This window comes from Sceloporus occidentalis, unplaced genomic scaffold, assembly GCF_023333645.1.
Source record: "Sceloporus occidentalis isolate IW3139 unplaced genomic scaffold, rSceOcc1.0.p SCAF_3, whole genome shotgun sequence".
NCBI lineage: Eukaryota > Metazoa > Chordata > Lepidosauria > Squamata > Phrynosomatidae > Sceloporus > Sceloporus occidentalis.
The window spans coordinates 122,118,445-122,134,224 of NW_028316983.1; the positions used below are offsets into that span (position 1 = coordinate 122,118,445).

Consider the following 15,780-nt stretch of genomic DNA (forward strand, 5'->3'; position numbering starts at 1 on the left):
ATCGAACACATAAAGAAACCAGAATTGGAATGGTCTCAAACTGAGTCTCCCCCACAGGGTGACAAAGGAGGTCAAGGCCAGATGCCCCATAGCTATCTGAGTAAGATGAGCTTGTATGCATCTTTGTGGAAGGTATGCTTGGACCGCTGAGCAAAGAGACTGGAACCTGTCTTGTGGCAGGTATGCCATGGAAGTCTTGGAGTCGAGAATTGTCCCAATGAATCTGACTTGTTTGGAAGGAGTCAGATTTGACTTGTCCAAGTTGATTTTGAGACCTAGAGTCCAAGAGGGACAGAGCAAAGTGGACGTCCTGAAGCAATGTCTATCGGGATGGAGCCGTGAAGAGCCAGTCGTCCAAGTAGGGAAAGACTGTGATTCCCTGTTGATGGAGGTAGGAGACTACTGGTGCCATGCATTTTGTGGACACTCTCGGAGCCATGGAGAGGCCTAATGGCAGAACTCTGTATTGGAACATCTTGGTCCCAATGGCGAAGGCAAGGAACCTCAGATGGTTTTCCCGGATCGTAATATGAAAGTAAGCATCTTTTAAATCTAGAGTCACAAACCAGGAGTCTTTCTGCAAGAGTGGTAAAATGGAGGAAAGGGTTACCATTCTGAAATGGCGATAAAAAATAAAGGTGTTTAATTGACACATGTCCAAAATGGGTCTAAGACCAGAGTCCCTCTTTGGGATGGTGAAGAATTTGGAAAATACTTCAATATCTTTTCTTGCCTCGAGTGTCCTTGTTCTTATACCCTTGTTGGTATCTAGGCTGAGAAGGTTGTTGGCGATCAGAAGAGGCAGAAGAAGACTGGGAAGGCTGACACTGAGCGGGTCTGTCCTGAGCCTGCTATTGACGCTCCTGCTGTTGATACCGCCGGTGTTGGTGCGGAGGATACCAAGGGCATTGAGATCCATATCTCTGACGCGATGACCATGCCGAGGATGAAGACATGCCATGCTTCTTTGCCGCTGTTTTCATCCTATAACGGAAATTAAGTCTCTCGTCTGTCTCTTGGTTAAACAACCCAGAATTGTCGAAGGGCATGTGCTCTATGGCTGATCTGGCCTGTGGGGTGAGTCAGAGGAGCGGAGTGCAGCATAGCATCTGAAGGCGATGGATCCCGACAGAATCTTGGAAGCAAAATCAGTGGAGTGCCTAGCCGAGATGATTTGCTGTCCTCCAAAAAAATGTGCTTCATTACAGAGGGCAGAGACTAGTCTTTTCCTGTCCTCAGAAAGCTCACTGATAGCCAGATACATCTTCTCCATAAGGAGTTGAATGTAGGCTGCCATGCATGCAGCATAATTGGCATTTTTCATGTCCAGGATGGCAGAGGTATAAAACCTTTTGGGCAAACCACCTATCTTTCTGCTCTCCCTGTCTGCAGGAGAAGAAGATGGATGAGGCGTGAAGGATGTCTGCAACCCTTCTACAATGGCTGAATTTAGCTTTGGGTGTTGAAAAAGCCAAGCCGGTCCAGATGGTGTCACTCGATAGAGGTTTTCTGTCTTGCGTGACGTGTACGTAATCGTGGCAGGGGTGTTCCAAGATCTCTTGGCAATCTTCTCCAAGGGTGGAAGGTAAGCCAGAGATGGAGGAACTGGAGTACAGCCATGGATTCTTCGCTCTATGGGGTCGAGCACATCTGCATCAGTCTGAGAGACCTCCAGGTCTAGGGTACATGCCATCTGGATGATTTTGTGATTATTCATCCGTGGGGGAAGGAGCATCCAGCTCACCAAATCTCTGAGGAGATGAAGATCTGTCATCCTCAAAGTTAGGTGTAGGAGAGCGCGACTGGGACCAAGAACGAGATCTCCTGCAGTTTTGGTCCAGAAAGCCTTCAAATTCAGGCAAGACAACTCTAGGAGGGGTCAAGTGTTTCCGGTGCGAGTCTTCAGAATGTATCGAGATAGTATCCTTCTGTGTCTGTGATGAGGGCATCACTCTGGTAGGGCCCGGCAGGTTACAACGGAGATATGTGGCATCCACGGGCAAGAAGTATTCTGATGGTTGTAGATGAGATCCGGGTAGAGGTCAAAAAGGTCACGGTTGGGTTGTTCGTGAGATTGGGCCTCATCGGTTTCTGTACTGAGCGTGGCCTGGTTTCGACGTGGAAGAGAACGGGACCAAGACTTATCTCTACAAGTGAGGATGGGGGTTCAGGATCCCGGATCTCCCCTTCTGATTCAGAGCTGTGGTCAAGGTTGACAATCTGCACATCGTCATCCTTTAAAGTAAGATGGCTCGATAGAAGTACTTTTGGTTCCAAAGGGGTCGAAATGGAGGCCGAAACCGCTGTTAGGGTCAGAGTAGTGGTAGGCATCGAATCAGGCGCGGGGGGGGGGGGGGCAAAACAGTGCTGGAAGGGCCCTTACGACAAGATTTTGCTACAGAGAGGCAGATTTAGCCTGTCTAGGGTGCTCTTGCTCAGTAAGAGTGGTTTGGGAGGACTTTTGCTTGTCTCCATGTTTACTCTTGGAGGACTTTGTAGTGTCCCCACTAAGATCCCTGATCTTAGGGATTTGTCCCTTGGGACTGCTGAAGTGGATGGTCTCGTGGATGGCTCTGGAAGAGGAGCCGAAGTAGAGGCTGGAGAGGGTTGGAGGACCTTTTCATAAAGGGAAGCCTTCCATTTTTGATTTCTATTTTTCAAGGCCTATATAGTCATGGCCTTACAATGGGGGCAATCTCTTGGGATATGGGTCTCCCCTAAACAAAGGACGCATTTATCATGTCCGTCCGAAGTTGGGATTTTCACCCCGCACTTGGTGCATCTTTTAAAAGAGGCCATGGTCAAAAAGAGTAGTAAAGAGTACCGTAGTCAAGCTGTTAACTGATAACAAAGTCCGCAGGATAGTCCATGAGAGTGGTCAAGAACGATTCCGTTGGTCAGTAGTCCAGATTCCAATAAGAAAGGCCGATAGCAAGGTAAACCAAGCTAGCGAAGTTCCTTGAGCTGCTAAGTGTGGCGGAATGAAGGAACTGGAGAAGAGCGGGACCGTGAGGGGGGCTATATATGGGATGGGCAGAACTACCGCCAAAAAGTTGCAAACTAACTTTTGCCAGAGATTCTAGAAGTTTCTGAGCATTCCTGTGCAGGTGCAGAATAAACCCATTTGTGTTTGTGAATTTTATCAGCCTTAGCCTAACATTTGTCAGTGAATAGTGGAATGGACTCTGGCGTTTTCCTAGTTAATCTGAGCTCTGCTAGTGCAGGCTCAAGTATAAAACCAGGAGAATTTCTGCTAGCTAAGAGGGGCAGCACTAAAATCCAGAGAAGATGCACCTCCATAGGAGCAGATCCACCTGCTGTGCCTGATATTATAGACGCAATGTGTGCTGAAACTTCCCACTCTGGCTCCATATCACTAGCTGATGAGAATTCGAAAATGCTATGACAACATAAGGACAGGGATAAATGTTAGTAAATTATCATAAAGAGCCCAGTGAAACTCTACCTGCGGAACCAGGATGGGAGAACGTCAACTCCTGGACGAATCTCTGTGAGGTGTCAAGACAGGCAAGACTGGATCGTCACCGTCGTCATCCGAGACCTGGTGAAGAGTCAGCTCTTTGGGAAAGGTGGCCTGGGTAGAGCGAGGGGTCAAGACTGAAACTGAGGCCAGCGTTTGGCGAGAATGGTGAGAGCCACACTACTCGGATTTGGCCGGTACCGACGCGGCCCATCTGGGTACCAAAGAGGTGGCTTGGTCTTTGGAACCGACCAGACATCATCAGGAGACTTGGTACGTGGCTTTTTGGTATGAGAAGAGTCATGAGGAGAGCCTTCTCCTGCATCTGCATACCTCTTCTTGGAGGAGGATTTAGAGCTCGATTCCTTTTGGGAGCTCAAATCCTTATCATGGGCCGAATCCTTCTTGGAGCTCGAGTCCTTGTGCTTAGTCTTGTCCTTTTTGGAGGACTTAGACTTGGACGGGCTCCTTTGGATCCAAAATCCCTTTCAGGGACAAACACAGCAGTGACACTAGTTTCAGTGGAGGAACTCTGAGCTGCAGAAACAGAAGCCATCGACACAGACTCCGAGGCCGCAGGTAGAGAAGCAAGGTGCGAGGCTTTCGGCAGGAGCAGAGTCTGCTGGTACAAGGCAGCCTTGAGGTGGGAGTTGCGATTTTTTCTGGCTGGGGGGGGGGGGGTAACGACTTACATAGGGCACAAGTCCTGGTATTGTGACCCTCACCCCGGCAAAGGAGACATGAAGAGTGGGGATCCTGCCCAGGGATCTTACCACCACATACGTTGCACTTTTTAAACGAAGCCGGAGACATCATAAGCCAAATCTGAATCTGAATCGGTCGTAAAACGTACAGATTGGTCAACATCACCGGAGTGGGGGGTGGATCTGAATAAGAATGGTCAAGCTAGCCGAGGTTGAAATTTCCAAGAGAATAACAAGTGGATTCCAGAGCACAGTTCCATGAGCAGCAAACGCGGCGGAAAGAAGGAACTGGGGAAAGAGCAGGAACGCAGGGGACTTATATGGGTTGGGTGGAGCTACCGGCAAAAAGTTGCAAAGTTGACTTTGCCCAGTGATTCCAGAAGTTTCTGAGCAGAACTGCGCAGGTGCAGTACAACCCATCTGGATGATTTGCAGAGACCACGAAGATACATACACATACACACACACACACATACACACACTATCAGCCTTAGTCTAACATTTGTCAGTGAATAGTGGAATGGACTCTGGCGTTTTCCTAGTTAATCTGAGCTCTGCTAGTGCGGGCCCAATTATAAAACCAGGAGAATTTGCACCTCCATAGGAGCAGATCCACCTGCTGTGCCTGATATTATAGACGCAATGTGTGCTGAAACTTCCCACTCTGGCTCCATATCACTAGCTGATGAAAATTGGAAAATGCTGTGACAACATCAGAATAGGGATTAATTATCATAAAGAGAATATTTTCTTCTGTATCTAATACTGTAAGAGATTGGCTAGATTACTGCACTACACTCTTATAGTGCTGCTATTCCACTTTTACTGCTCTGGTTGCCTCCTGCTGTATTCTGGGATTTGCAGTTTAAGGAAGGGTATTTAGAATTCGCAGCCAGAGAGCTCTTAGGCCTCATTGAACTACAAACCTCAAAATGCAACAGGTGGCAGCCAGAGCAGTAAAAATGGAATAGCAGCACTATAAGAGTGTAGTGCAGCAATGTGGATAAATAGACTTTCCTTTGAAAATATCAGTTACTAATATGTGAACAAAAAATGCTTGCTAAGGTTGAAATTAAGAAATGGTTTGCCTAAGGAAGAAGAGAAATGGATTTGCAGAAATAGAAAGTAGAAACTATGTGCGGCAAAGTCAAGAAAAAACTGAAGTCCTGAGAATCTGGACATAACAGGCAAATCTAGATGAAATGAACCCTGCCATTCTTGAGAGGAGGTTACTACCTAGTCTTCGATGCCTTGCTCACATCAAATAGGGAGGGAAATAACCAGATAATCTACTGTTAAGGATATTAAGTAATGTTTATAAATGAAATCCTTATAGGCTTCCCTGAGCTATTACAATATCACAAATTCATAAGAGCTGAATATGATCATACAGAATCACTGTTCAACCTTATTATATTGAGCCTGTTATAGCTGATAACATTCAGTAGTTTTGAAAAGTACTAAATCAATTCACTGATAGTAATGGTGAAAAGCAGACATCCCATTAAATGATACTGTATATACTTGACTATAGGTTGATCTCATGCATAAATTGAGGGGAAGTTTGGGGGCCAAAATTATGGATTTTGATATGACCCGTGCGTGGATAAGTCGAGCATAAAACTTAGGGGCCTGTAACAATGGATGTAAAGAATAATGCAAACAAAAATGATGCTAAGAACTTAGAAAATTCCAGCAGACATTAACTGTTTGTGCTGATCCTAAAGGCTGCATAGATGAGCGAATAGAGGGGATTCATGATTCTTTTTGATGCTCCTAGGGTGGACTAAGCCCTTGCCTTTTACCACTCTATTCAGAAAAAGGGGATGGCTCCATATATATTTGAGTTAAAGTACAGTACTTACATTGGCCCGTGGATAAGTCGACTTCCAGTTTTTTTGGATCAATTTTTGGACTAAAATTTCTAGACTTATAGATGAGTATATACAGTAATTTAGGTAAATAAAATGGTCAACTTGCCTAACCACAATTTGCAAATTAATTGGACACTCAATTTTAGCCGCCTTTGACTGTTTTTGCAAGGCAAGTAACTGTCTAGTTTTGATTATAAAATTCAAACATATTTCCCCCGTTAAATTCTGATGCAAAAAGAAGACAGTTTGAACATTAGTCTTGTTAGTATTATACTAATTAATCTGACAAGGAGTACAGAGTATACATTTCGAATTAAATCTTTAGCTGATTAATTACACCAAACTGATTGAAACTTGTAACCCTAAATGTCAAGCTTAGACCAACATTTCCTTTGGATATTACTTTAAGAATTTTTGACCAAAAAGCAAATGAAGACAACTCTTTTAAAAAAGAGTAATATAGTTATATCAGAAGACATTCTAATATTTTATGAATACCTACTTTGTGGTCGTAAACTGGGTCCAGGACCATAAGCCTCTTCAGCTGAATCCTTCTCTTTATTTGTCTTTTCTTGATCTCCAGCTGCCTGCAGGCTAGGAAACTCTTGTTGAAAATAGCTATTTATCTGAACTCCAGGACCTGAGACAATTATGATAAAAAAAAACCTTCAGAAACCCTGGATCTGTAATGGGGAAAATTCACTAGCTTTAAAAAAGATACTGTATATACTTGTTTATAGATTGATCTCATGCATAAGTCAATAGCAGGTTTTGAGGCCACAATTATTGATTTTGATATGACCTATGGATAAACTGAAGATAAAACTTGGGGACATGTAACAAAGGATGTAAAAGATGAAGCAAAGGAAAACAATCTCAAAGAACTTACAAAATTCCAGCATGCATAACTGTATGTGCTCACCCTAAAGGCGGGAGGGGACTAAGAAAATACACACAGGTCAAAAAGACCAGAAATGGCGCCATGATAGAGGAAATAGAGGGGTTTGGTGCTTCTTTTAGGTTCTCCCAGGACAGACTCTTGTGTTTCGCCATTCTATTCAGAGAAAGAGATGGTGTGGTTTTTGGCAAGAGTTAAGGTACAGTACTTACACTGACCTGTGGATAAATCAACCTAGGATTGAGTCATTTATGACTAAAATTTCTAGACTTATCTGTGAGTATATACAGTATATCTTCCTCTCTGACTTTAAATTGAAAAAAATCTCTCTTATAATGGAATTGGTTACTTCAGCAAAGATTATTGGACCAGTTGTTTCCATGGTGAACTGTGAGAATAAAGGAACCAAACCAAACTGAATATGAATTGTAAAATCTAAGATCTTTTTGACAGGAGAAAAAAAACTTTCCAAAAGTAAAGGGCAGCAGCTTAGAACTGTTTGCTTTGACACCATCAGAGGTTAATAAATACATTTTAATAATAAAATACATTTTAAAAAGATAAAACTGTATGAAACACTTTAAAATGAAACAAATCAACTCATCAACTAAAATAACCCTCCCCCCCCCACCAGCAATCAGTACTAAGAGAAATGGTTTTTGGCCAGTTGGAAATTTTCTAATTATGAATTGTCCCAAGAAAGGTAAAAGCACTTAATGTTGTATAAATAGATCTATAACTAGAACCTGGAGCAGAGAGGCAGAATGTGGTCCAGATTCTCTCTGCATCCACCCCCAAACACTTGAGGATATACTATAACTATGTTTAACAATGATACTGTTATAATTATGTTTAAACTGTATATATGATCTTACAAAGTATTATAGACAAATGTACTTATCATAACATAACTGCTACAAACATAAAGTTTTCATCCAAGTCAGGTGCTTTATCTTTCATGCAACAGTAGTTTCTATAACTCCATTTCAGCTATCTCAAAGGGAAAGAGACTGTAACGTGTCCTACACAGGACTGCAAAACAGACCTGCTACCAATTAGGCTGGTCCACCTTTCATCCACTTACCATCACCCTGCCCACCTTGCTTGGTACTAGCCCATGATCTGGCAACAGGGGGAGCTTCTGGAGGAGCAGGAACTTCAGGCTTTGGCTGAGTTTGTGGCACTTCTGGTGGTCTGAAAGCAAGATAAATTTGAAGAAACATACCTGATCATAAAACTGTGTAATCAGGTGATTAAAAAAAACCAACAGTGAGGCTTATAACCAAACCACTTTTCAGATAATTAAAGACAGCTTCTGAATTGATGAAATGATATCAATAACCTTTCCACTTGTGAAATTGTAAGACTGTGAAAAGGGGACATTGGCTCTTACCTGTGATATGTCCATTTCCAGTAGATAAGAACCCCACATCCTGTAGTTTGGGTTATGCTTTGGGTTAAGCATAACCCAAACTACAGGATGTGGGGGTCTTATCTACTGGGGGGGGGGAAGAATTAATTGATCTGGTGAATGCTTTCCTTATGGCAGAAGACTCTCCCTCTGCTTTCACCCAGAGGAGGGGGAAAGAAAGTGAGATATTTGGTATTATGATTTGTGTTATATGTTTGATAGAGCAGGATGGATTCTTCTACTCACAACTGGGAGGTGGATTCATGTCAAAAATGAATAAACAACTCTTATAATCCTAAGTAGAGGTGACAGTGAGCAGAAACAGATGAACTGATACTGACTGACTGATTAAAAGGTTTTATTTTATGTACCGCTTTCCTAACTCTTAAAGTCCGGTTAAGACCAGACTTAATCCTAAAGGTTCTTCATGTGAATGTTGCAGAAAGGATGGTCCCTCTATAAAATCTAATGAAAATAACTGTCAGGCCTTGTTTCATGAACATCTATGTGATAAAACATACTGTATATACTCAACTATAACTTGAGAAATTTATGCCCAAAAATTGGCCCTAAAATCCTAAATTGACATATATGGGTCAAAACAGTAATATATCTCAGAAAGATCCTAAAAGAAGCATCATCCCCAATGCCCTAATCCCTGTGCTTTGGCAATGATTTCTGAAAGACCTTCCAGACAGGAGCGCACATGTGTGTGTATGTGTGTGTGTGTCCGTGTAAGGTGATTCACTTCTCAGAAAAACCTTCTTTTCCATCCTTGCATCTCTCTATGGATCGTCCCTGCCCACCAAGGACCACATATTCCTCCAGTTCCTTCCTTCTAAGTCAGATGTTAAAACCTTCTCTCCTTCTCCTCCTCTTTCTCTCTGGATCATCCCTGCCTGCCAAGCACCACATTTCCTCCCAGCTCATTCCTTCTCACTTTGATGTTAAAACCTTCTCCTCCCCTAAGTTTTACCCCCAATGTAGCCATGATTTTGACCCTAAAACCTTCCCTTGAGTTATATACAAAGTCAACTTGTACACGAGTATATACGGTAATAAATTTTTAAATTATCCAACAGTCTTGAGCAAAATGTGATAACAACACCTATTTATTCACAATGCCAATAGGAAATGTGATATCAATTAAAGTGAACAGGAAAATTCCCAAAATTGATAATCCCCAACTATACTTTTAAGTGTATTGCTGCACATCAATTAAAGCTTATATAAAATGTCATCCTACAGCATGACTTGAACTGTACTACAATTACCACCTTTAATGTCATTCTGCTAAAGAAGAATTTACAGTTTGACCATTAACTTACTTTTCTTCCTCATGTTGCTCTTGTTTAGAAGCCCATCCTGTGCCATCCTTGGGCACTATGTTTATGTTAGGATCGTTTCCTTTGTTCTCTGCTTTAAGGCTCGGAAGGTTAGCAGGAGGTGGCATCCTCCGTGAAATGGCAACTTTCCCAAGACTCTGTAGCCCATGGCGTGTTGTAACTATATATCAAGAAAAGAGATTTTGAATTGTTAGTTTGCATTTATTTCAATGCAAAAGAAAACTTTATTTTAAGAAAGTGATTCTTGGCCTTTGGTATTAAAATTATTTCTATTTCACTGCCTCTGAAAAGCTTTATAAGGAGAATGTAGAGATTCTCTTTTATTAAGGAAAATCACCCAACTTGTCTGTGAGTGGAGCACAGGAAAACATCTGTTTCTTAACCTGGGCAAGTGAGTATAAGCATTTAAAGAAATGACATTAATGACAGTATTAAGTTGTTTTGGTAGTACAAGCTGATCATCTACACATCAATCCCTCATCTTTAGGAGAAAAGGGGAGTGGTGATCTATGTAAACAAAAGACTGTCAGCAGAACAATTATTTCAGGCCCTGAGGGACACTTTATAGGTTTCCAAGTGGTCCAGTAGGGAATGAAATGTATAGTGGTCTGTCTATATGTCCCACAAGAAAACAAAGATAATTTTTACAAATTTAATCTGGTATTAAATTACAAAAAATATATATAATGCCAAGCAATTGGAACAATGGGAGAAAGCAACCAATAGTTCGTACCTTCAGGAAAAAAATAAATGGAAAAAAATCAGGGAAAACTGCCCAAAGTCTTTAATATATTAATGGAAGATTTGAAATTAATAGATATTTGGAGGCATAAATATCGTACTACAAAAGACTACACTTTTTTTCTGGAAAGGCACAAATCGTTTTCTAGGATTAACAAGTTTTTAGTTAGCTAATCAATAAATAGATATATACAAAAACTGGAAAAATTACCTAAAACCTTATCTGACCACAAACCCATCACAATATGCCTGAGAGCAAGAAATAAACAATTCAGGTGGAAACTAAATGAACTATTATTACAAGATGATACAGTACTAGAAGACATAAGAAATTTAAAATTTATTTTGAGGAAAACATTGACAAAGGAACGCAGCTGCATATTGTTTGGGAGACTATCAAACCAGTAATAAAGGGTTTTTTTTGAATACAAAAACAGACAGAATACAAGAAGAAAAACAAAAACAAGAAAAATTATTAAAAGCAATACAAGATAAGAAGAATTCAAATCTAACCCCTCTACACGTAAATTAATCACTGAATTAAAAGCTCCACAGAAGCAATTTTCTATAGAATTGGTATCAGAAGTAGTATACACACACACACACACACACACACACACAAGCAGGAAAACAGAGAAACTTCAAATTTGCTGATGAGCTAGGGAAAAGGCTGGCACTAAAATTAAGAAAAAAAGAAGGGAGAAGACTGATCTTCAATATAAGAGAAATAAAAGAAGCTGTAATAAAGATGAACTGAACTGAAATGGCAACAGAACAGACAAGAATAAAAAAAATTATGATTACTATTCTAGATTATTCAGTGCATAAACATTTCACAAGACAAAATCAAACATTATATTCAATCAAGAAGTGTCTCAAAAATCAATGGAATACAAAAAGTAAAATTGGAAGAAAACATCACTATTGCAGAGGTGATGGAAGCAAAAAAAAATCAGCAAAGCTCCAGGACCAGATGGATTCATGGCACCCTACTATAAAAAATCTGCCTCACTCCACCCACCATCTTCCCAGAGGCTCAAAAGGCAATGGAGAACTCATCTGGAGAGGATTGCCTTGCTCCACTCACCATCATCCCAGAGCCTCAAAAGGCAATGGAGGACTCAGCTGGAGATTGATTGCTTTGATTGTTTGACTAATGGTTTTAATGATTTATTTTAGTTTTTGTCATTTTTATATCTGGAGTCTTTGTTGTATATTTGAAGCGGGGGAGGGAAGGGGGAATTATGTGTATTGTGTTATATTGCATTGGAGTTGTATTGTGTTTTATTGTATTGTATTGTATTATTGTATTGCATTCCATTAGAGTTGCATTTGCTATTATTATATAATTTCATTTTAGTTGTTTTGCTCTGTTAATTGTTATGTATTTTGCATTGTTAATTTTATTGTTGCTATAATTACTATGTATTTTTGTTGCTATAATTGCTATGCATTTTTGTTATTTATTGCTATTGTTAATCGCTATCTTATTTTATTGTTATTGTTTAATGCATTGCTATGTTACATTTGTTTTTTAATTCATGTTTATTGTTATTGCCTTGTATTATCCTGTCTGTTGTAAGGCGTACAGATTCCCACTGATTGAGCGGCATATAAGTAAATCTTATTGTTGTTGTTATTATTTCATGGAAATCAGCAACAACCACAATAACTCTCAGAGAGGACACAGACCATACAGATCCAAGGAATTATTGTCTAATATCACTGCTAAATCTTGACTATAAATTTTTTGCTTCCATTTTAGCAGAAAGACTAAAGAAAATTTTGCAAATGTATATAAAATAAAGATCAAAGTGGATTTCTATCGAAAAGACAGATGTGAGATAACATCAGGTACATACTGGATATTGTAGAATACAGTCCACCCTTGCCTTATGCGGGAATTTGTTCCGGACTCACCGCATAAGGCAAAAAGCATATATACTCAAGCCCCTTTAGATATAATGGGGCTCATGCTCGCCGTGTGCACCTTTTTCCCATTCTCCTGGCGGCTGCTGTGTAAGCTAGAAGCCACCTATAATGGCGCATGCTCCCTGTATTTTGAGAAACTCAATGAGAAAAATTTGGCTTTGATGTTGGATGCCAAAAAGGCATTTGACAATATTCATTGGTCCTTTATTTTTCATATAATGGAAGCAATGAATATTGGACAAAATTTTACCAGGTGGATAATGCCTATATACAACAATCTGCACAGATCTTGATTAATGAGGAACTTACACCTTCCTTTGAAATTCATAAAGGCACACGATAGGGATAACCATTATCCCTATTATTTATTTTACCATTAGAAGTATTTAACAGAGAGACTAGAGAACATAATGAAATTCAAGGGATAAAGATTAAAGACCAGTGTTATAAAGGGCATGTGTATGCAATGACTTAGAATCGTAGAGTTGGAAGAGACCACAAGGGCCATCCAGTCCAACCCCCCTGCCATGCAGGAACTCTCAATCAAAGCACACCCAACAGATGGCCATCCAGCCTCTACTTAAAGACCTCCAAGAAAGGAGACTCCACCACACTCCAAGGAAGAGCGTTCCACTGTCGAACAGCCCTTACTGTCAGGAAGTTCCTCCTAACATTGAGGTGAAATCTCTTTACCTGGAGCTTGCATCCACTGTTCTGGGTCCTGTTCTCTGCAGCAGCAGAAAACAAGCTGACATCCCTTCAAATATTTAAGCAGGACTTGTTAAGGAAAATGCAACATGGGATATACAGTGAAAGAAATAAAACATGTATGTGAGAGTCAGGATGACACAGCAAAAGCAATTAGAAGCCACACAGGTGTAAAAGGTAATGTAATTAGCAAGTCCTAAATGCCAAGGACAGAAATGCAAAGTGGATAATTGAACACACCTGAGAATTGTTAAGTGGACAAGGTGAGATGATGAAATCATTAATTATGGGATGAACCAAGAGAACCAATGAAAATGGATGTACACGCCCACTGGGTGGAAACTGACAAGAGTGGGTGGTGTTTTCCAATGACTATAATAATTGCTATGAATCCCAATGTATTTTGTGGGTAGTAGTGGTGGAGTATTGGAGTTTTGTTGGATAGTTTTGGAGTTGTATATAGTAGAATAAAGTAGATCTTTTATATAAGACTACTGAGTTGTCTGGTGTCTTGAGTGAAGATACAAGAGCCAGCTGGATCCTGAAGAAGTGTAAAGACTTCTGTGGAAGCAAGAGTGAGAAGGCTTGGAGAGTTTGTCAGGGTCTTCAGCCTATTCTCTGTAACTCTGCTGCTTTAGAGCAAAGCTTTAACCACTGGCCAAAACTGGTCAGCGCCGGTGCGTAACAAGGTGGTGAGTTCGAGCCAGAGGTGAAGAGCTACAACTCCCATCATCCCTGACAGGACTATCACCTCTTAATCTTCTCTTCTCCAGGCTAAACATCCCCAGCCCCCTAAGTTGTTCCTCATAGGGCATGGTTTCAATGGTCTGGAAGAAGAAGAGCCTTCCTTCCGACCACCATCTTGAGGGGGAGAGAGGAAGGCCAGCAACAACAGGCCTCGCCTGAAAGAAGAAGAGCCCTCCTTCCGACCACCATCTTGAGGGGGAGAGAGGCTTATGTGAGAGAGCAGATGAGCTGGACTTTCCCCCTTCCCTACTGTCATTCCCTTCTCCTTTTGACCATCCATTAAGAACCCAAGCCCTTCCTCCATTCCATCTGCCTTGGTCCTGGCCTCGGAGGTAGAGAACAACTGCTGGTCTTCATCCCCTTCCCCACCACCTCTCCCTTCTCCTGTCGTGTCTTTTTAGATTGTAAGCCTGCGGGCAGGGAACTGTCTAACTAAAAGGTTATATATACAGCGCTGTGTAAATTTACAGCGCTTTATAAATAAAGGTTAATAATAATAATAATAATAATAATAATAATAATAATAGTTTCCAGGCCCTTCACCATTTTAGTTGCCCTCCTTTGGACACGCTCCAGTTTCTCAATGTCCTATTAAATTGAATTGAATTGTGGTGCCTAGAACTGGACACAATATTCCAGGTGGGGCCTGACCAAAGCAGAATACATTGGCACTATTACTTCCCTTGATCTAGACACTATACTTTTATTGCTGCAGTCTAAAATTGCATTGTCCTTTTTAGCTGCTACATTGCACTTGGTAATTAGCTTAGAAAACTCTACAGATAGTATAGGCATGCCAGTACAGATATACATATCTGGGATCCGTGCCCTTGAATATATGCAAAAGTGTGATCTCTTCTATTTGCAATGGCATGTGCGCATTGCTGCACGCACAGAAGGGCTCTGCATTCAAGCCTATGGGGCTTGAATAACCGTGAGCCTCCATTTTTACAGGTGGTGGTGGTTCCGGAATGGATCCCCTGCAAAAATGGAGGGCCAATTGTACTTAAAAAGTATGGTGAAGTTTCAGGGTTTAGCATCGACAGCCAAAACAGTGATAATAACTAAAAACAGAGAAAAAAGAGGAAGCCAATTTATAAGAAAAATCAAGATTTAAAATAGTCTCAAAAGCTAAATATCTAGGCATACAGATTGCAACGAAAAATTCTGATCTATTCAGTAATAATTCTGTAAAAACATAGGGAAAAATTCAAAACTACAGTGGGGCAAAAAAGTATGTAGTCTGCTACCAATTGTGCAAGTTCTCCCACTTAAAAAGATGAGAGAGGCCTGTAACTGACATCATAGGTAGACCTCAACAATGAGAGACAAAATGAGAAAACAAATCCAGACAATTACATTGTCTGATTTGGAAAGAATTTATTTGCAAATTATGGTGGAAAATAAGTATTTGGTCAGTGACAAACAAGCAGGATTTCTGGCTCTCACAGACCTGTAACTTCTTCTTTAAGAGGCTCCTCTGTCCTCCACTCATTACCTGTATTAATGGCACCTGTTTGAACCCGTTTTCAGTATAAAAGACACCTGTCTACAACCTCAAAGTCACACTCCAAACACCACTATGGTGAAGACCAAAGAGCTGTCGAAGGACACCAGAAACAAAATTGTAGACCTGCATCAGGCTGGGAAGACTGAATCTGCAATAGGTGAGCAGCTTGGTGTGAAGAAATCAACTGTGGGAGCAATAATTAGAAAATGGGAGACATACAAGACCACTGATAATTGCCCTTGATTTGGGGCTCCACGCAAGATCTCACCCTGTGGGGTCAAAATGATCAGAAGAACGGTGAGTAAAAATCCCAGAACCACACGGGGAGACCTAGTGAATGACCTGCGGAGAGCTGGGACCAACGTAACAAAGGCTACCATCAGTAACACACTACGCCACCAGGGACTCAGATCCTGCAATGCCAAATG

At 41.0% G+C, this 15,780-nt stretch overlaps 1 protein-coding gene across 11 annotated transcripts in view; it reads right to left on the minus strand.

The window, feature by feature from the left end:
- The window catches only part of PRRC2C (proline rich coiled-coil 2C), a 194,983-nt gene that overhangs the window by 159,826 nt on the left and 19,377 nt on the right, over positions 1 to 15,780 (minus strand). For all 11 annotated transcript variants that reach the window (XM_089516032.1, XM_089516035.1, XM_089516025.1 and 8 more), the window contains exons 3-5: positions 9,697 to 9,874; positions 8,042 to 8,151; positions 6,562 to 6,699 (exon numbers count right to left, since the gene is read on the minus strand). In XM_089516032.1, the coding sequence (XP_089372158.1) occupies positions 6,562 to 6,699; positions 8,042 to 8,151; positions 9,697 to 9,874 (426 nt within the window). The remainder of the gene's footprint in view (positions 1 to 6,561; positions 6,700 to 8,041; positions 8,152 to 9,696; positions 9,875 to 15,780) is intronic.